The sequence below is a fragment of the Poromitra crassiceps genome (assembly GCF_964638095.1).
Source record: "Poromitra crassiceps genome assembly, chromosome: 1".
NCBI classification, from domain to species: domain Eukaryota; kingdom Metazoa; phylum Chordata; class Actinopteri; order Beryciformes; family Melamphaidae; genus Poromitra; species Poromitra crassiceps.
This window is the reverse complement of record NC_139623.1, coordinates 17,949,636-17,971,290: the sequence shown is the minus strand read 5'-3', so window position 1 is coordinate 17,971,290 and position 21,655 is coordinate 17,949,636. Positions and strand designations below refer to the sequence as shown.

Sequence of the window (21,655 nt, the reverse complement as noted above, 5' to 3'; positions counted from 1 at the left end):
TGAACTCCCTACTGAGTTTGCAACCCTGCCGCCCAGTTGCACAAAGCACCTTAGGTTAAGATTTCCCTTAGAGTCAGAGTTAAGGTGTCCATAAAATAGAATCGACTGCACAAGACACCCTTAAATCTTGTGCTTATGTTTTCCTTAAAATGTTTAACCTTATGGAGAAGATTTAATGGTGTTTTGTGCAGCCGATTCAATTTTGAACCCTGAACTTCCTGACAGAAGTGTCACCAGACACAAAGTTCATAAATGCTGCAATACTGAAAATGCAAAGGCTTCCATCAATGGACCATAGGTTCAATCACTATTGTGTTAACTTACTATCAGATATATAGTGACTTAACATACATTTATTTATATGAAAATCTTTGAGATTATAACTTTAAAATCATCATACTGTATTGTCCTTGGGTCAATTTGACCCGACATGAAAGGTTTTTCCATCAGAAATCTGTTTTTCTTCCATCAAACTGCCTGAAAATCACATGTGTGGTTCAATACTATGCCCTTCACAAATAAAATAAAATAAATTTAAACAAATTTCATTGAATTTGGGGTGTTTTATTCAAAATAGTTCCTCCTGTTGTCCTCCCGGGTCAAATTGACCCGGCTTGGTTTGATTGTTTATAAAAGCACCATGAAGTACCTTGTACCTTGTTAGCAAATCCATTCCAAAACATTTGTATGCTTTCTATTGGAATGTATGGTCAATAGAGCTGATTTACATCAAATCATACCTTTTTGTGTGATTTTGATGATATACCAATGGAAACATGGAACTAATGTCAAACATGGAAATGATGCCATCAAAATGTCAGTTTTGTAATGACCAGTAAAATCTTAAAATTGGAAGCATTACCTACAAATAACCTGGAGAAAATAATAAAATCCATGGTTTTTGTTTTAAAAAATTGCTGGAGGCCCCAAAACAGCACTTTTGGGCTTTATAATGGGGGATTTTCTTTAAATTTGACACTGCACAAAAAAATCAAAATCTATCAAACTCAATGTTGGTGCTAATCTTTTACATATACCACAGTGAGAATCCCATCCCCCCCAAAAAATCACTTTGCACTATGTGATCTTGAGGACCACGAGGGTTAAGCTCATACCTTATAGCTCATTGCTATTGCCAAAGAGGAGCATTCATTAACCCGTTCGAATGCCTAGATCAGTGGTTCTCAAAGTGGGGTCCAGGGACCCCTGAGGATCCTTGAGGGGGTTCCAGCCAGGGGGTCCCCAGCAAAAAGGGTATTCATTTATTTTCACTAGCATTCCAACCATAACAAAAGGTGCATCGGTGAGGAGGGAGAGAGACATGGTCTGAAGGTCTTCTTTCTTCCTGTCTTTCTTGTTCTGCCTTTATTTGATAGGACAGTGGGCAGACAGAAAAGGGGTGGAAAAAGAGAGAATGACATGCAGCAAAGGACTATAGATCCGATTCGAACCCGGGTCGGCTGTGCGGAGGACTATTACTGCCTTCGAGTCGGTTCATGTTTACCGTGAATACGACATAAATCCACTTGAACGGCCTTTTTTGAAAGCTTCGAAGCTCACGACTTGTGACGTGTTGTGACATTTTCACAAAATGGCGGACCCCATGGACGTTGATGGAAAGTAAATATATTTTTAGCTGTAGCCTATAGAGCTTTTCATAGTAATTTTATATGTCAGAAGAATGTGTTGATATTTTCAACAGTCTCATCTTGTTTCCTCTGTCATTATGCTTTTGCATTTCCTGCATTAACATAGTTAGCCACTCGCTAGCTAGTGGTAGCTAAATTGATAGCCTCGGTGGCTTCTAGTCAACTGTGCATGTTCACGACGTGACCCTTTGAATGCTAAGCATGTCGTATACACGACTTCCGGTCTCGTATTCACGGTAAACACGAGCCGACTTGAAGGCAGCATAAGCCTTTGTGGTATGCACTCTACCAGGTGAGCCACCGGGACGCCCCCCTGAAGGTCTTCTTAAGCCCAATGAGTGCACCAGGCACAGCTGCACCCAATAAACCTAATGACCCCAACACCAGGCTCCTGCAAGTCAGGGCCAGGAGAGTGGGAGGGTCTTCACATTTTTAGAGGTTTTATTACAGAAAGTGTATGCAACCCATGACCAAAATAGTCATACAGTAGGCTACATTCTGTCATTGTGTTACTTATGTTTGGAATTCTAGTGAAAATAAAGTATTACCCTCTTTTGCTGGGGACCTCACCCCCCTCAAGTACCCCTGGGGGTCCCCGGACCCCACTTTGAGAACCACTGCTTGCACTGATGAAATCTTTGCAGATGCACAGTAAACATCATGCTACAATGAACAACAAAAAAACACAAAAAGCATTGCATCAACGATCGTTTGTCCTTCAACATTGGTATGGAGAGTAGAAATGACACGTCATTTATGTATTGCATTTTCTTTAGTAATTTACACATAACGGGGAAATACAAGGGTTTGTTTTCAAGAGAATACAGGAAATGTAATAGTGCTCTGTACATGAACATATTATAGTTAGTGTGGTGGTTGCTTGGCACAGCTGACTGAGCTGGGCACATCACAGTCTTCCATGGGTGTGTGTGTGCGTGTGGGGCAGGGGGGGGGTTGGGGTGTACATTTCAAAGTGTTCAATTACATCTTGTAAGAAGATGACCAAGTCTCTAGTAGCAGCTTGAAGAAAATACAGAATGCCCAATATGCGCACTATCACCAAAGTGGCATTACAAAGAAAAATGCATATACATATATACACAGGGCAAGGGATAGTATAAAATTATCTGAACAATAAAATGTTTTAGACACATACTATAGTAATGGGCAACATATTAACGTGTGCATAAATTAACTGGGGTAATTGGACCATAAGGAAAACACTGAAAAGCTGCTATTAGAAACTTACAGTAACCCAATACTAAACATTGTCTCCAAGTTGGGTTGACCACATTAATACAAGAGACAAAATAGCCATGTTAATTTGAGAATCCTACATTCATCCTGAGACACCATCATTTGAAATGTTAAAATGTGGGTTGAAAAGGAAAGGCCTGCGGACTGACTGCTACTTCTCTCAATAATAATAATGATGCGGCTGCAGGAAGGGCTTGGACCGTTAAAAAAATGCCTCATATGATAGCTTGAGATGTTAACACAGATTGATTGATTATTATTAAACAATAGAATTAGGTCATTAATAATTTAAACCACATGGAACATATAGAGGGACATGCAATAAATCAAAACTTTAAAGCCCCAATCCAGGATTTATGAACATATCAATTATGGGCCTAGCTACCCGGATTGTTGAAAGGTATGACTTACTGATGTAAAATAATCTCTTGCCAACTTTTAGACACCACCAAAGAAAAGAAAAAAGAAAAAAAGGAACAAAGCTCCAATATTTACAAACAATGTAACTGTAAGCAAAACACTTCCATCTTCAGATTATATTTAAAACTCACAAGTCACATATTGTCAGTCGTATAAGGAGCCCAGGCAACAGATTTCCAAATGAAAATATCTTCAATCCAACAAATGAATCCTATACAATACAATACATTATACAATAGTGGTGCCACAAGGAGAGCAATTCTGGATTGGGTCTTTATTAAGGCCATAGGGACTAAATATCAGGTGGGACAGCAACAAAATGTCAAACATTTTGACTGATGGTGTTGAGTGAAAATAGAGCTGATTCTCATAATCACCATGGAGAGAACAGGTGACGCTAGTTCTGTCATAGGATCCCCGACATCAGGCAGTTCACATAAAATAAAAATCCAAGTCCTTAGATGTACAGTAGCAAGGAGAAAAAACGGGGAAGTGAGATTCAAACAAAATTCCATCTTGTGGATGCTTCGCTAGTCCTTGAACTTGTCAGAATTAAAATAACATCAATCTTCAAACATTCTGTCTGGTTATCCCCTGCAGTACTAATAACAACACAGGGCAATTCAAAATGCTATTAGGTCTGTGATCCTGCTCTCAGTCAGTGCGTGCTTGGCCGCCTTGGGATGTTTTGGTTGAAATATCCTTCCTGTCAACTTATCCAATTGTGTGTGTGTGTGTGTGTGTGTGTGTGTGTGTGTGTGTGTGTGTGTGTGTGTGTGTGTGTGCGTTTAATTATTTTAGTGGAGGTTAAAACCCATGTGGTAGGCCTTTAAACGCTTAATACATATCAATCAACTCTGCTGCAAATTCTGACCTGCAAATGACATCTGTTAGCTTCAAGTATTTGCAATCATTCTGATTTTTTGCACAGGCAATGGCAATCCTGCTGTCAAAGTTAAAACTTCATCCAGTCCAGTCAGCGTCCTGAGATACTTAACACCACCATGACCATGGCATCCACATGGGTACCACCATGCCCATGGCATCCACACGGTGTCACCACCACCTGTCGATAGCACTGATTTGTGTAACTTTGTGAGAGCTGCTAGGCTCTGGCCCTGTCGCTGATAGAGTCCCCGACAAAGCATATTTGTACTCTCTATATTCAGGTTTACTGGAATAGGTGAAACAAAATAGGGCCTACACATATAACACATTGTGTATGATGAACAGCATGACAACATGGGATGGCAATGGTTTAAGCGAAGGAGCAAACACATTTATTCACTAATCCTTTTTTGGGGGGTGGATGAGAGTTCCTGTAGGATTTCGGAGCATCTTGTAACTTGTCGGAGGGAAATCAAAAAGATGAGATGAATTACAGTTCTGACACAATGCAAATCGTCATGTTCCACAGTCGGATGCAATAGCATTTTGTTAAAAAGCTAAGAGTTGTATCATCATGGCACGCCAAGGGGAGCTTTCCTCTCACCACAAGACCCGAACAGTTTTACCATTTCAATGGCTTCCCGCTGTTTTAGCTTGGAGTAAGTAACTAGTCGAATGTTAGGTTCCGTCTGGAGGCGACTTCAGCTGGAGACTGAATATAAATGTACTAGAGAGGATATGCGTGTATGTAGGCCTGACATGCGTGGAATGCATGATAACATATTTACTTTAGTAATGTGTATGAATGATTACATAATTACAATACAAACATTTACAAATTTGGAAAAAGATTCTGATTGTGCCTCGAGATCCCTTTACATGCAAAGAATGTTGGGGATCTTCACACTATACAAGCTCTTCTTTTCTGAGATCAGTCATAGTATTCCACATACTGTCTCTAGCTATAGTGAGAAAACAGATCAGTTATAATATTCCACATACTGTCTCTAGCCATGGTGAGAAAACAGATCAGTTATAATATTCCACATACTGTCTCTAGCCATGGTGAGAAAACAGATCAGTTATAATATTCCACAAACTGTCTCTAGCCATGGTGAGAAAACAGATCAGTTATAATATTCCACAAACTGTCTCTAGCCATGGTGAGAAAACAGATCAGTTATAATATTCCACAAATTGTCTCTGGCCATGGTGAGAAAACAGATCAGTCATAATATTCCACAAACTGTCTCTGGCCATGGTGAGAAAACAGATCAGTTATAATATTCCACATACTGTCTCTAGCCATGGTGAGAAAACAGATCAGTTATAATATTCCACATACTGTCTCTAGCCATGGTGAGAAAACAGATCAGTTATAATATTCCACATACTGTCTCTAGCCATGGTGAGAAAACAGATCAGTCATAATATTCCACATACTGTCTCTAGCCATGGTGAGAAAACAGATCAGTTATAATATTCCACATACTGTCTCTAGCCATGGTGAGAAAACAGATCAGTCATAATATTCCACATACTGTCTCTAGCCATGGTGAGAAAACAGATCAGTTATAATATTCCACATACTGTCTCTAGCCATGGTGAGAAAACAGATCAGTTATAATATTCCACAAACTGTCTCTGGCCATGGTGAGAAAACAGATCAGTCATAATATTCCACATACTGTCTCTGGCCATGGTGAGAAAACAGGGTGTCTGCGCTGATATAAGTAGTGAGCCGTGGCCATTTTATAAGGCATAAGATTTGTTCTGGACCAGAAGGACTAGTAGGGCACTGCTTTAGCCTACCTATGAAATGTAGAAAAATGTAAGGAATGAACTTGAATACAAATCATGAGGGTGCTGCACCAAGAACAACCATGAAGAAAGTTTTGCCATTAAAAGAATGATGTTCATACTTTGGCAAAAAAAGAAAAAAGAAAAAAAAGAAAAAACATCATAGCTTCCTTAAGAGTCTTTGACAATTATTTGTTCATCAAAGGCCTCTTTGTTTGGAGTAGGTACAGTTCTGACAAACAAACAGAGGCAATACCCGACCTCTTCTATCCATTGCAGGTTTGCTATCCCAGTCCCCAAAATAAGAGAGCAGTAGCGCTTCTCAAATGCGGCCATAGCACAGTGCTTTCCATTGAAACAGCTTTGCCACAGCCAGTTCCCTCCTCCTGCAACAGGGAAGGGCACGCTACAGAAAGCCACTTTACTGATTGAGATCCTCTGGTCGAGTCTTTGGCTTTCCTTGCATTCATTTCTGCCATTTTGAAAAGTGTGAGTGTGTATGAGATAACATCACTGTGCAAACTAAATGAAACAAACCCTAACCAAAACAATAGTTGGCCTTTTTGTTTGTGAAAAATTACCTTTCACTTAAGTGAAAAAAGAGAAAAATAGGAAGGAACGTTTCTTTAGAAAGCCAAGCGTGGTGCTTCACACTACACCTCTTATCTCAGGCTATTTCTTTTATTCTGCGCATGTAATCGTGCAGTTCCTCGGGGTCTTGGAATCCCATATCCTGGCAAACCCACTGAATGTCTTCTTCATCTGCTATCGGGATGGAGTTGTAGGGCATGTCCTCTGTGGGCAGGGTGGTAAAGGTGGTAAACTTGACCCTTTTGCGCTTGGAGGTGGGTGAACTGGCATCCTCGCCATTCTCCTTCGTGGAGCCCCCGGAGCTGCCATCACCCCGCCCGTGCACCTGGCTCTGAACGCTGGTCTGGGAACTGCCACTGCTGTGGTGGTCCCCGTGGCAGCAAGTCTGCATGCCCTCCACAGGGTTACTGGGACTTTCCACCTGCTGTGGAGAAAGATCACACTGGGCCCTCAGCGGCTGGCCGTTCCCCAGGAACACCCAGTGGTGGGAGTGGTCCATGTTGGCCTGGCCCTCAGGCGGGATCCGCTTGTGGCGGTATTTGAGGACAAAGACGATGCAGTTGATGAGAAAGACTAGAATGGCCAGGCAGAAGACCCCCAGTAGAGCGTACATGCCGATCTCCAAGTCGGTCATGTTACGGGGCGAGTGGACAAAGTCCTCATTCTCCTCTTCGTCACCCTCTGTCGGTCCCTCCTGGTTACTGATGGTAGGGAAGTTGGTGTAATCTATGGGAATGCTGGCAGGCTGTTCATTGGATGTCTCATAAATCCTCCCGCCCATGTTGGGATCCATGATTGGCCGCCTGGTGACGGGAGCCAGCTCAATTTCGCCCTCGGTGTTCGCCTCTTCCTCTGAGTCTTCCTCCGGGCCGAAGCGGACCTTGGCGAAAGCGGTGGCAGATGCGATGACACTTTTGCGCTTGGTCTTTTGGCAAGCCTCACAGATGGTCATCTCAACACGCACCATCTCACCAGATCCCTCCCCCTCGGCCACCACCATAGGCCAGCGCTGCTGAGGCTCCTGGGATACCGACACAAGCTTGTCATCCAATGACGATGCGTTGAGGTTGTAGTCTTTGGGGTCAAAGTAGGTCAAAGGGGCAGCTGTGTTGTCACTGAAATACATCCATATGGACAAACTGGCCTCCTGTCAAGACACAAAGAAGGAAACACAACTTGGAGTGCTAGTTTCTTTAAAGCAACAATATAGTACTTTTTGACATAATACTGTAGCAATAAATAAATAGCATCTACCATACATTATCGAGTCTCTCTGTGACCCTGTGCGTTCCCCTGCTTGCCTGAAACTGGCTTTTCAATTATGTTCAGGACATTTTAAGTTTGGGTGTATGCCATTTGTGTGGGCGTGGCCACTTGTGAGCTGGCTGTGGTTATCAAAGTGAGGCTAGAGGCCATAGAGCAGGGAAGCCTCCACAACCACCACAACCACAACCACCACAACAACAACAACAACAACAACAACAACAACAACAACAACAACAACAACAGAGGAAAGCAGCTTTGGAAAGAATTATTTATTTTATACTATTCCATGCCTTTAATATATGTATTGTACTCCCTTGTTATTCCCATCTGTGTGTGAAAATGCAGTTTAGCAGCTTCCTTCAAACTTTATATAGTGGTAGATAGCAGCCAATTTAATTGGTATTTGTTGCACTGAAAATGTCCTATCTCCTGGAAACTCAGGAGTCTCTGGATTCTCCCATCTCAAACTGTACTGTATGTTATTATCAGTGGCCGTAGGTGTTGTGTTAAACAATCTTACAAAGACTGGCCTTTTGTCTAAGACCAAAACCCATATCTTAAATCCACTCCTTTGTAGCTGAATTCACCTTTTAATACTGCAGACAAACTGTTGTTGAGTGCCCTTTTCGTTCCATACCTGATTGGGTTAACATCTTGTGTCTGTTGCTTGCAAGTGAAGTGACATTAAACCGACAGAAAGACAGCTCTGTTCTCAAAGTCTCTTTATTTATATATTAAAAAAAACTCTACCACAGCAGCCAGAACAAATAGCAAATAATAGTAATAAAGCTCAGTGTTGTTTTTTATTGCACATTGGCTGCTTTCACCATGTTTTTCTACAACAGCTGTGGAGGCTTTACACTGGTTCCCTCAGCCTCAGGCTAGATGACAGCTCAGTAAGATGAGTGACAAGTGCCAGGGCGGGAGCTGAGGGGGAGGAGGGTAAGATTAACAATGACACAAAGGGAAAAGTTGCATATTCTAGCTTTAAGATTTTGCTAAATGCATGTTTATTAGTATTTCATGCAAGTAAAACAACATGCTGTGTTGGTTTGTCAGAAAGCTGCAACTCTGCCTTGTGTTTATATCTCTCAAAAGAATATTTCAGTGGTTCACATCCCATTCTCTCATGGCGTGGCTCGTGATTTGAATATCTGTGCCTAATTGAGCCTTTGAATTTCTGGACTTGCACCAATCCCTAAATCTGCAGAGCATCTCTGAACATTAGCGGGACCCTCTGCTCGGTACACGCCTGGACACGCACGCAGACCGCCTGCCTGTCATATGCACAGCAGCACCACACACCTCAACACGCACGCAGACCGCCTGCCTGTGATGTGCACACCAGCACGACACGCCTGGACACGCATGCAGACCGCCTGCCTGTGATGTGCACACCAGCACGACACGCCTCAACACGCACGCAGACCGCCTGCCTGTGATGTGCACACCAGCACGACACGCCTGGACACGCATGCAGACCGCCTGCCTGTGATGTGCACACCAGCATCACATGCAGACCACCTGCCTGTGATGTGCACACCAGCACTACACACCTCGACACGCATGCAGACCGCCTGCCTGTGATGTGCACACCAGCACTACACACCTCGACACGCATGCAGACCGCCTGCCTGTGATGTGCACACCAGCACTACACATCTCGACACGCATGCAGACCGCCTGCCTGTGATGTGCACACCAGCACGACACGCCTGGACACGCACGCAGACCGCCTGCCTGTGATGTGCACACCAGCACCACACGCCTGGACACGCATGCAGACCGCCTGCCTGTGATGTGCACACCAGCATCACATGCAGACCACCTGCCTGTGATGTGCACACCAGCACTACAGACCTCGACATGCATGCAGACCGCCTGCCTGTGATGTGCACACCAGCACCACACACCTCAACACGCATGCAGACCGCCTGCCTGTGATGTGCACACCAGCACCACACACCTCAACACGCACGCAGACCTCCTGCCTGTGATGTGCACACCAGCACCACACGCCTGGACACGCATGCAGACCGCCTGCCTGTGATGTGCACACCAGCACCACACGCCTGGACACGCATGCAGACTGCCTGCCTGTGATGTGCACACCAGCACCACACGCCTGGACACGCATGCAGACCGCCTGCCTGTGATGTGCACACCAGCATCACATGCAGACCACCTGCCTGTGACGTGCACACCAGCATCACATGCAGACCACCTACCTGTGACGTGCACACCAGCACCACATGCAGACCACCTGCCTGTGACGTGCACACCAGCATCACATGCAGACCACCTACCTGTGACGTGCACACCAGCATCACATGCAGACCTCCTACCTGTGATGTGCACACCAGCACCACATGCAGACCACCTACCTGTGACGTGCACACCAGCATCACATGCAGACCACCTACCTGTGACGTGCACAACAGCATCACATGCAGACCACCTACCTGTGATGTGCACACCAGCACCACATGCAGACCACCTGCCTGTGATGTGCACACCAGCACCACATGCAGACCACCTGCCTGTGATGTGCACACCAGCACCACATGCAGACCACCTGCCTGTGATGTGCACACCAGCACCACATGCAGACCACCTGCCTGTGATGTGCACACCAGCATCACATGCAGACCTCCTGCCTGTGACGTGCACACCAGCACCACATGCAGACCACCTGCCTGTGATGTGCACACCAGCACCACATGCAGACCACCTGCCTGTGACGTGCACACCAGCATCACATGCAGACCTCCTGCCTGTGACGTGCACACCAGCACCACATGCAGACCACCTGCCTGTGATGTGCACACCAGCATCACATGCAGACCTCCTGCCTGTGACGTGCACACCAGCACCACATGCAGACCACCTGCCTGTGATGTGCACACCAGCATCACATGCAGACCTCCTGCCTGTGACGTGCACACCAGCACCACATGCAGACCTCCTGCCTGTGATGTGCACACCAGCATCACATGCAGACCTCCTGCCTGTGACGTGCACACACCAGCAGGAACTACTGTTGTCCTGTAGGCAACAACACAGCGGCACTCCCTCTGCAGCACAGAAAGATAAGGCATAATACAGGAGCGTATGCTCAGGACATGAGCTCCGGTCTATCATCTAATGTTGTCCTGTCTGTATTTTCTATCTCCCTCCACGCTATACTTTCCGGTTAAGCTGAAATCGGATAACGGGAATCTTTGAAAAACAGCTTGCTAAAACATCAGCTAACCCCCATTAAGAAAGCTGACGAAGAAGGAACAATTCTCTCTCTCCAACAGAGCCCGACCGTTTCAGGGTATTTCGTTCCAGAGGAGAGATGAGAGATGTCCCTATCCAAATTCCATTTGGAATGCTGGAAGAATGAAGCCTTCAGTCCTGGCTGTGCGGACTTCCAGCTGGAGCCGGGCCTGTATCGTCTCAGCTTGTCAGGATGAAGGCAGCCTTTGATATGCATGATTTGAATAATACATTGCATATTGGTATATATTCTTATGAGCCTACACTAGTGTGAAAGGGCTGATGTGCACTGTGTAGGATGGAGCCAGGGATGGCCTCACAGCCACTTGTCTCTCTCTCTGATTTGTGCTTTACAGCAACAGGAAATTATTAACATAAATTCAGCATAAACAGCACGATTTATAAAATACATATACTATGTAATCAGAGTATCTAATAATACTCTGATACTCTTTAATTAATTGTAGTTGTAATAACACTTCAGTTTCATAAAGTAATACTTATTTATTTACTCATTTGTACAGTAACAGTAAGTCATGCACACACCAGCAGACTGCGGAACAGCCAAAATACTCCTCGACCTCAACAACACGCACGCACGCACACACACAGACACACACAGACAGACAGACAGACAGACAGACAGACAGACAGACACACACACACACACACACACACACACACACACACACACACACACACACACACACACACACACACACACACACACACGTTGCAGTTTGGAGTGCAATATGACTGACTGAATGTAATATTTGACAATGTGAGTGCAATATTTGGATGCATAAGCATACAACTGTACTGCTACTCCTTGTACCTTCATTGCCATCATAGCACCCTCAGCCTGCACTGCCATTTGCTATTGTTTGTTTCCCCCTTATTGTTTACTGTTTATTTGATGCTATTTCGTATTTATATACTTGTTGTTTTTGCACCTTGTCTTATATTTTATGTCCTACTGTATGGAGCCTCCTGGCCTAAGAATTTCAAACAAACGTAGCTGTAGAACCAGAGTGACAATAAACATCTAGAATATTGAATCTTGAATAAGTTATGATGCCAACAGCTGCCTTAGAACCTGCAATGATTTACCAGAATTGAAAGGCTTGAACTTTATCATTTGGAGAAGGGAACAGGGGCGTTTCTACGGGTGGGCCCGGATAGGCACAGGCCCACCCACTTCTTGCCCTGGCCCACGCAAAAAAAACATTTTTTTTTCTTTCTTTTTTAACTCATTCACCGCCAGTTTAGGACTGCCAATATTTAGCACAGGCCAAAGATTTTCATAATTGTTGGTCATCTTTCAAGACCCACAGTAAATTATCTATTAGCACCAGAGTGATTTGCAATACCTCAAAATGAAGATGTACGTCTCTGGGTTCACCAGGAAAAAAAAAGTGAGCTTTTAGCATGTTCTGTACTCTACTTATAGCCATTTATATACACCCTGTTTTCCCCCAAAATGTCTCTCTGAGAAAAGAAATTGCAGAAAATGGCATTTATGTATTTATGCACACAATCTCATGCAGAACTCGCTCTCAATTCTTTTATTTTGAACTGTATTGACATCAGACATGTAAATATTATTCGTTAGGACACAAATGACAAAAAATATATATATATATATATATATATACACATGAAGTGCTTTTTTTTTTACATTCAACAATACAGTTTACTCGGTGTGAGTGAGTGTGCAGACAGACAGACAGACAGACAGACAGACAGACAGACAGACAGACACACCGACAGACAGACAGACAGACAGACAGACAGACACACACACACACACACACACACACACACACACACACACACACACACACACATGATCCCCCTTTTAGATTTCTAACCCCACATAGGATAAGCAATAACCACGCCCTGTGGCGCTGGGATTGGCCAGGAGCAACACTGGAGGGCACGCAGCCCAGCGATTACATGAACCAACTGAATAGCTCTTGAGAACAGACAGCGGGCTGCTGTGACTGCCGCTTCTGCCTTGTTAGCTGTTTGTGTGTTTATTTTGTTTTGTTCTGGTCCACCCGTCCTCGTCCATGTCTCCCTGTCATATCCTCCCTGCTATTTGATTGTTCCCGTTTTCCCCTCGGCTATTCAACACGTCCTCACCGCCCTCGCAAACTGATCGATCATTTCCTCATTCCTCCGATGATCAAACACATCTCTTGATTACTTTCTCCCGGCTGGCACAGAGGAAGGCGACTCCAGCTCGTGCAGCGCGCCGAGGCGCGTTTCAATGGCGTTTCTCCTGTCTGCACAAGGAAGCGTTACCAGTTTTCTGCTTTTCCTCCTGCTCAATTTCAAAACAACAGCTGCGGTATGTGTTTGTTCACGTGTTGTCTTAGATGATAGGGACCTGATACCATGTGACAGGCTGGGGAAGTGTTTAAACTACGCCCTGCAGTAATAAAAACAAAAACACGTCAAACACGTCATTGGCGGGGAGGGCTATTTCTGATAACACGTCAAAGACGTCATTGGCGGTGAATGAGTTAAATTGGTTGTTTTCTAGAGGCAAACTTGCTGCTGCCTTGCTAGCTAATGGTTTTGTAGCTTAAAAACACAGGGCACATCATCTCCAGAGTCTAATGCATGACGACTTCATGACATCTAGGAGCAAAATTTCGTCATGCAATTGCCCCACCAATTTTATCCAGGCCCACCCAATTTTATCCAGGCCCACCCATAATTGAATTTCTGCCTACGCCCCTGGAAGGGAATAATGCAAAGAGACCTTGATTGTCCACCTCTCCCTATACATGGTTTATGAGTTCCATTCATTTCTAGAGTAATAGGAGACGTTTAGAAAGTTCCCCTGTCAAACATTATCAAATGGCCTGAAATAGCTCCAGTACTCCTCTGAGAGCTGTGCCGGCAGAGGGATTGGCTGCCTTTTATGGTCCAGCCTTGGAGAGCACTTAGGACAATACATTACAATAATTACATTTCAAGGTGGCCAAGAAGCGGAAAGCAAGAAAAATTGGAATTTAATGCTGGCTTCTCTCTCACTGATGCTTGATGTGGTTGTCGTTGCAGTTTTGGAAGCTTGCAGGCCATTGAAAGGGAAAAGTAGGAAACGAACACAGACACACGTCACAGACACAGACACTTCTCTCTAGGTGAAGCTGCTAATGAATTATTTGCAGACATCCTAATTCCCATGTTGCCACTGTCAAGACACACATTCCTCTTCTTCACCAGATGTCTTCTTACTTCTCACTTGTGCAATACGATTCAGCTTGGGAGTTGATAAAAATCAGAAGATTTTCACCAGCCTTGGTCAATACTGTTTTTTGTTTTGTTTTGTTTTTTGTTAAAACACTGAAATGAGGCTACTTATTAGTTCAGCACAGCAACTTGATCTGGCATCCTCGCTAATAATGCTGGCTGAAGCTAAAGAGATTTGGCTCAAAAATAATTTTATGACTCAAAAGTGAAACCAACCTGTCTGAATCGGGCCTGCTTGTTGATATTCCAGTATAATCACTGAGAGTGACTTTGCAATTAAACCTCATTTTAGCGCTCTGGAGACAGAAATGGGGAAATATGATAAGTGCTTCTGGGAAAGCACAAGGGTTATTTTAGCTATAATAAACTACGGCATACATTACTTATTTCTGACTGCCAATGGCTGGTGCAAGTTACAATTACCTGCACTGCCATATTTAAACGCATATAATTTAGAAGTCAGTGGGTGCTAAATTTAATTGCCTAATCTTTAGTCCAAAATATTATTCAAAAGTAAATAATAAAATTAAAGGTGACACTTTATATTAAGGTACACATATTCACCAGCTGCTTATTAGCATGCATATCAGTAGTATATTGGCTGTTTATTAGGCATTATAAACCACTTATTAATGCCTTATTCTGCATGACCATCTATCTATCTATCTATCTATCTATCTATCTATCTATCTATCTATCTATCTATGAAAGGGCATGTGGGCAATGTTTCTCTGTTCCTCTGTTTGTTTCAACTTTTGTCCCACTGATGATGTCATCAGCGATGTCATAAAGTCCTGGCATTGTGACATCACTGATGTCATCATTGATGTAATAAAGTCCCAGAAGAGATGTCATCAGTGATGTCACTTGAGCAATTGCGCATTGTGACATCACTGATGATGTCATATAGGCATTGTGACATCATCAGTGATGTCATAAGAGCAATTGTGATGTCATCAGTGATGCAAAGTTGTGACATCATCAGTGATGTCATAAGAGCATGTGAGCCCGCACAGCGGGCGAGCTGCAGGGGGCAAGTAAGACGGTTTTCACGGAATTGGGTTGCTATGGGAACAGTTTGAACCCTAGCTTATTTCCTGTCAGCTATTGCATTAGCAAACATTGCAACAGGAAGTAAGCTAGGGGCAATTTTGAATGTTTATGTTGTCAAATTAAAAGCATCTGATGCAAAGTTGTGACATCATCAGTGATGTCATAAGAGCAAGAGAGCCCGCACAGTGGGCGAGCTGCAGGTTGGGCGAGGAGCCGAGCCTAGGAATTATATAAAAAGGGAGCAAGTGGGCACTGTTTGTTTCAAGTGGGCACTGTTTGTTTAAATTGTTGTCCCACTGATGATGTCACAACATCTGCGACATCATTATTGACCAAAATCATCTGATGACATGACTGTCATAGGCACTGATGTCATAGGCATTGTAGTCTCAACGCCAGACCCATGAGAGTTATTACGCTGATACAATACGACTACTGCATGCTGCAGAGCTCTCACTGGGTCTGGGACACTTTCCCTTAGCCGGCTGGTTATGGGAGGGAACCGTTCACTTGGCCAGTGATATGCCAGTGGTGGATTGTCCTCCCCAATCAGTAATGACTTTGCGATCAGACGACACGGGAGGCGCAGCCCATTTTTCGAACCACTCTCTCATCGGTGCTACGACCTGTCACTCATTCAATTTGAACCCGCCTTCAAAAACCAGCAGTGGCTGTGAACTGGCACAGACTCATTTATGTAGTATGCGGAGCGCAGTGATTCAATGTAATATTTGAGTCTGGGGAGAGACTACCTAGTGACTAATAAACAGCCAATATGCTACTAATATGCATGCTAATAAGCAACTAGTTAATGGTATGTGTTAAAATTAAATTAAATTCAAATTAAATTCTAAATATAAATGTGACGATTCTTCCTTCCACATTGTGTAATGAATAATATTGTACCTGTTTGGGAGCGGTGAGAGTCTGGAGGCCAGTTGCTGTGGCGACCATCGTGTGGCTGTTGCCGGGGCTGGGCTGCAGTGACAGGGTCAGGCCAGAGATGGCGTGGACACGCAGCTGCGAGATGGAAACCTTGTCGTCTGTGACTGAGAACGACGACTCTCCCAACACCGCATCTACCGCCAGCGGAGACTCCACCTGCGGGGGAGAAACAGACAGCGTTTTATTGTTTCTTGACGTGACAGACGGACAGACAGTGTTTTATTGTTTCTTGACGTGACAGACGGACAGACAGTGTTTTATTGTTTCTTGACGTGACAGAGGGACAGACAGTGTTTTATTGTTTCTTGACGTGACAGAGGGACATCATTTAAGTCAAGAATAGACAACAGCTTTATTGTCTTGCTGAGGCTTATAAACTGCACGAAAAAGCCAATATGGGATTAAAGTGGCTTCTGTCCATGTGTCAGTGCATCTCTTTTTTTTGTTCAAAGTTCTTTTATTTGTTTTCTGTATATCATACAAAATACAAAATACAGATTTAAATACACTTGACACTTTTAAACAAAAACCCATCCCACGAGAACCCCTAGCCTATTACACCACATACATCATGTCATACATCGCAGTATATCAGTACACAAAGACACATAAAAGAAAAAGAAAAGAAAGAGAAAAAACAACAACAACAACAACAAAAACAGATGAATGAAAATAAATATGAGGGGGGGGGGTAAATCTATACATTTGAAATGCTTGAAGCGTCCATTTTCTCTACCTGGTCCAGGACTGACTGCCAGATGGTATAAAAGTCGAGAGCACAACCCCTTGTAGCGTATCGGATTTTTTCTAGGGTTAGATGATACATGGAGGAAACTTGTCTTTCCATTTAAGAAGTACAAGTCTTCTAGCCAGAAGTGTACCAAACGCTATCATCTTTTTACTGCATTGGTTGAGGGAGAGATCATGCGGGACCACACCAAAGATTGCAATTATGGCAAGAGGTTCAATGGATATTTCCAGTATATCAGAATTTTTTTTAAATATGGAATGCCAAAAATCTACTAATTTTGGGCAAAGCCAAAACATATGTGATAAAGTGGCTGGGGTTGTTTGACAGCGATCACAATTAGGATCCATGTTTGGTGTAAATTTGGCCAATCTCGCCCTGGACCAAGGGCTTGAATTGTATGACTTTATGTGTCAGTGCATCTCTGTACAGAGTAGACAAAAAAACAAGCAAAAGACACCAGTGGCTCCTGCATTACATTACTGGCTTTCCTTGGGAAGCTAAGCAGGTCTGGCCTAGGATACTCCTTGGATGGGAGACTGGTGCTGGAAGTGGTGTTGTAGGACCAGTAGGAGGTGCTCTTCCCCTCTGGTCCGAATGGTCTGATGAATAATCTGATCTGATGAATAATCTCCCCAATGCCCCAGGGCAGAGACAGGGACTCTGTCCTGTGAGTGAGCACCGTCTTTCGGATGAGACGTTAAACCGAGGTCCTGACTCTCTGTGGTCATTAGAAGATCCCATCGGCACTCTTCGCAGGAGTAGGGGTGTAACCCTGGTGCCCTGGCTAAACTCTCAAACAGGCCTTCCTTCAATCATGGCCACCTAATCATCCCTTGTTACTTAATTGGCACATACATCCCTCAACTCTACACCGTGATAGCCTGATGTGTGGTGAGCGTTCTGGCGCAAACTGGCTGCCGTACATCACCCTACACATCAGTGGTGGATGAGTTGAGTTCCCCCAGCCCTCCCTCCCCTGATATGTGAAGCGCTTTGAGTGTCTTGAAAGGCGCTATAAATCCCATAAATTATTATTCAATTATTAACAACAAAAACACATACAACCCATCCTTTTAAAGTGATGGTTACCAGAAACACGTGCGGATGTAACGCCAAAACCATTTTGGAAGCCAGCCAATCCACGGCTTTTGACAGCCCTTTGCAACAAACACTTAGAGCAAATTTAAAGCCCCAATATCTAGAAAGCTGCTGAGCAGTAGCAACAGTGGCCTCAGGTGCCACAAGCGGTAATTACAGGATGCTAATACATGTTACTTACTTCCCTGTTTGTACTTTCAGATAGCCTGATTTTACTGTTTCTGCTTGTGTTCTCTACTCAGCAGTAACTGATCAGCTGAAAAAGTAGCTCCAAATATAAAAAAATTTTAGTCCTATCCTAAGCCAGGTTAGAAACGTTTTGAGTATACCAGATGTTTCTGTTCATACACCGATTTGTTTTAATCACTCTTTTCTGCCCTCACGGTCAGACAGAATCTACCGTGCCTGGACTGAGAAGGGACTGGTTTCCATCAGAGACCTATACATAGATGGTCATTTCGCATCCTTTGATCTTCTGAGGAGGAAATTTGAGTTGCCCAACACGCACTGGCTCGGATACCTACAAGTCAGAGATTATGTTCGATCCAAGATTTGTGACTTTGAAGTTCTCCCAAATGAATATGCTTTTTTATGTTTTGTTAAGCCCCCCTCACTCCAGCCATCTTATTTCTAGATTTGTGTATCTGTTTGATGGCTGCATCAGGGCCCCCACTGAGAGGATTAGAGAGGCGTGGCAGGAGGAACTTGGTGTTGATTTGTCTGAAATTATATGGGACAGGAGTCTGTCTGTGGTCCAACTCTGCTCCATTAACAGCAGACACCAGCTGATCCAATTTGAAGTCACTCACCGTCTTCATTATTCCAAGTCTAGGTTGCACACCCATGTTATGTGATGTCAGGTGTTAGAGGGTACACGGTCCCATGCTTTTTGGTTTTGCCCTTCACTATCCAGATTCTGGGCCAAATTTGATTGGTACTCTAAGGCCTACAAAATAACCAGCCGGAGGCGGAACGGAATGCTCTCTGCTCCTCCTCCGTACAGCTGTGCAGCAGTCTCTGACGCAGGGGACGACTGTCGCCAAAAGACTAATTCTAAAGGAGTGGAAGTCTCCCTCTCCACCCTCTTTTCAGCTGTGGCTGACGGACGTGGTTTTGGTTGTGAGTATGGAGAGACTCAGGTTCCTGAGGACCAACTCACTTAGGAAGTTTTCAATTATCTGGGACCTGTTTCTGGCCTACTTGAACGAGGTTAGAAGCGAGTAACTCGCCCAGCTGATTTTATGCACATCTTTTTTCCCCCAATATTTTATTTTCAATTTTTTATGAAACAATTCAAAAGACAATACAAGACAGACAGGCTCAGACACAGAGAGAAAAAAAAAAAAGCATACATACTGTACATCATTGACATTTAACTTTGCAATGTGGTGCTACCGGCTGCTCAAGGATGTAAAAGATAAAGTGCTTGGGATCTCACGCAAGGGGTCCACAAGACACCAGCTGGGCAAGCCAGCCATCACCCCCAACCTCAGTCACCTGTAATTCTTAACCTCGTCAAAGTAGGCCAGAAACGGTTCCCAGATAGCGAGTTGGTTCTCAGGGACCTGAGTCTCTCCATCTGTATAACAGAAATCATGTCCATCAGCCATACCCGAAAAGAGGGTGGAGAGGAGGACTTCCACTCCTTCAGAATGAGTCTCTTGGCAACAGTGGTCCCCTATGTCAGAGACTGTTACACAGCTGTAGGGAAGTTCAAAGAGGACTCCAAACAGCCGAAAATGGCGAGTTCCGCCTCTGGCTGTAGGGTTGTGTTGTAGGCCCTAGAGTACCAATCAAATATTGTAGCCCAGAATCCCGTTAATGAAGGGAAGAACCAGAAAGCATGAGATAGTGTGCCCTCTGACACCTGACACATGTCACATAGTGGCGAGACAGAAGGGTAGATCTTGTGTAATTTATGCTTCGAGTAGTGAAGACGGTGAGCATGCACAACATCTCTTACAAGCACATAAGCACCTTATATGGCTGGTAGCACCACGTTGAAATGTTGATGATGTATGTGTTTTTCTTTTTCTTTTTCCATGTCTGTTTTTGTTTTTGTTTTGCTTTTCATGTTCTGAAAATTTTAAAATAAAATATTGAAAAAACAATATTTCACTTCCTATACGTTCTTCACAATAAAAGCGTCCCGTTAGTTTGTCAGCGGAAAGCTTTTAACATGAAGGAGCTGCACCAGGAAATGGAGTTACACCCAGGTAATTTTGATGCTCTGACCCGCTCACCAAAGTTACATAGTGCAGGAACAGGGGGCACAGAGTGGGAATGATAGAGGCGCCATTGTCTGTATTAGAAGTCAGTGTAGCATCAAAATTATTTAGAAGCTGTTATATTAAGGTTAAATAGTTACATATTGGGGCTTTAAAAGATCATGATTCCTGCAATTGCAACCAGAGGTCACGAGGGACTCAAGGAGAGTGAAGAGTTATTCAGTGAAGTACCAGCCTTGTTCTTAAAGAGTCACACAGGAAAATCTTCTCTCACTTCAGCTCTGGCGTTTTTAGAGTCTTGCCGTCGTAAAATATAGTGATGTGAGTGCGGCGGGGGGGGTTCGGCGACTCTGACAGGTTCATGCAATGATAGGCAATTGAAACATATGAGTTATGCTTTGTAATGACTGTTGACTGCTTCGTACTTTCATGTGATGCGACGTTGGCCTGCAAGTATGATGGCTGATCAAAAGAAAATCGGAAATAAACCGTTATAGTTCTTCACCTGAACGTTCGATATCTCCATCTCTGATTGCTATATGCAGACCCCTGCTGTGACCAGACACAAAATTATACGCTGCGTTTTGTGTTATGGTTAGAACTGCTTCTTCCCCTGCATGCCTAGTACATCATTACTTGTCCAATTTTGTTCCTTTGGCTCAGATAAAGGTTTTGTCATATAATTTTGTGCAACGTAATTTGTCATGTAGAGGAAGGCGTCTTGTGCCAAATCATTTGCTGAAACAGATGCACCTGCAGGTGTCTGGTTTTATTAATTTGGTCTCAAAATAAATATTACAATTTCTATTCTGCTCAACACCATAACAGTCCCCCATGCAAACACTGCTCAAGACCCTAACAACCCCCCATGCAAACACACACTCTACTCGCACAGAATGCATCAGCCTGCCAATCTTCTTATTACAGCCCTTGTAGCCTATGCTCTCGCTTGCCTCCTCTCTTCCTCTAAGTAAGTAAGGTCTCCACAGCAGAGCCATGGACCCGATAACGCATTTTCATTATTCTTTTCTTTATGAAACATGCTGGCTGTGGTTTCTGGAGACATATCCAATATATCAGAGGATGGCCTAGCTATGGTATGTGGAAAATCATAGCATCCACAATTCCTACAGTGATTGTAATAGTAGTGGGTTAAGTCTAATTAAGTCAAAGAATGTAGTTGT

The 21,655-nt window shown here is 43.8% G+C and overlaps 1 protein-coding gene across 1 annotated transcript in view; it reads right to left on the bottom strand.

Moving 5' to 3' along the window:
- Nucleotides 1–6,681: 6,681 nt before the first annotated feature.
- tmem132e (transmembrane protein 132E) overlaps nucleotides 6,682–21,655 on the bottom strand; it is a gene marked incomplete at both ends in the record, with an annotated part of 750,910 nt that continues 735,936 nt past the window's right edge. Inside the window, 2 exons of the mRNA XM_083638875.1 lie at nucleotides 6,682–7,752; nucleotides 16,356–16,550. Coding sequence (XP_083495001.1) covers nucleotides 6,682–7,752; nucleotides 16,356–16,550 — 1,266 coding nt within the window. The remainder of the gene's footprint in view (nucleotides 7,753–16,355; nucleotides 16,551–21,655) is intronic.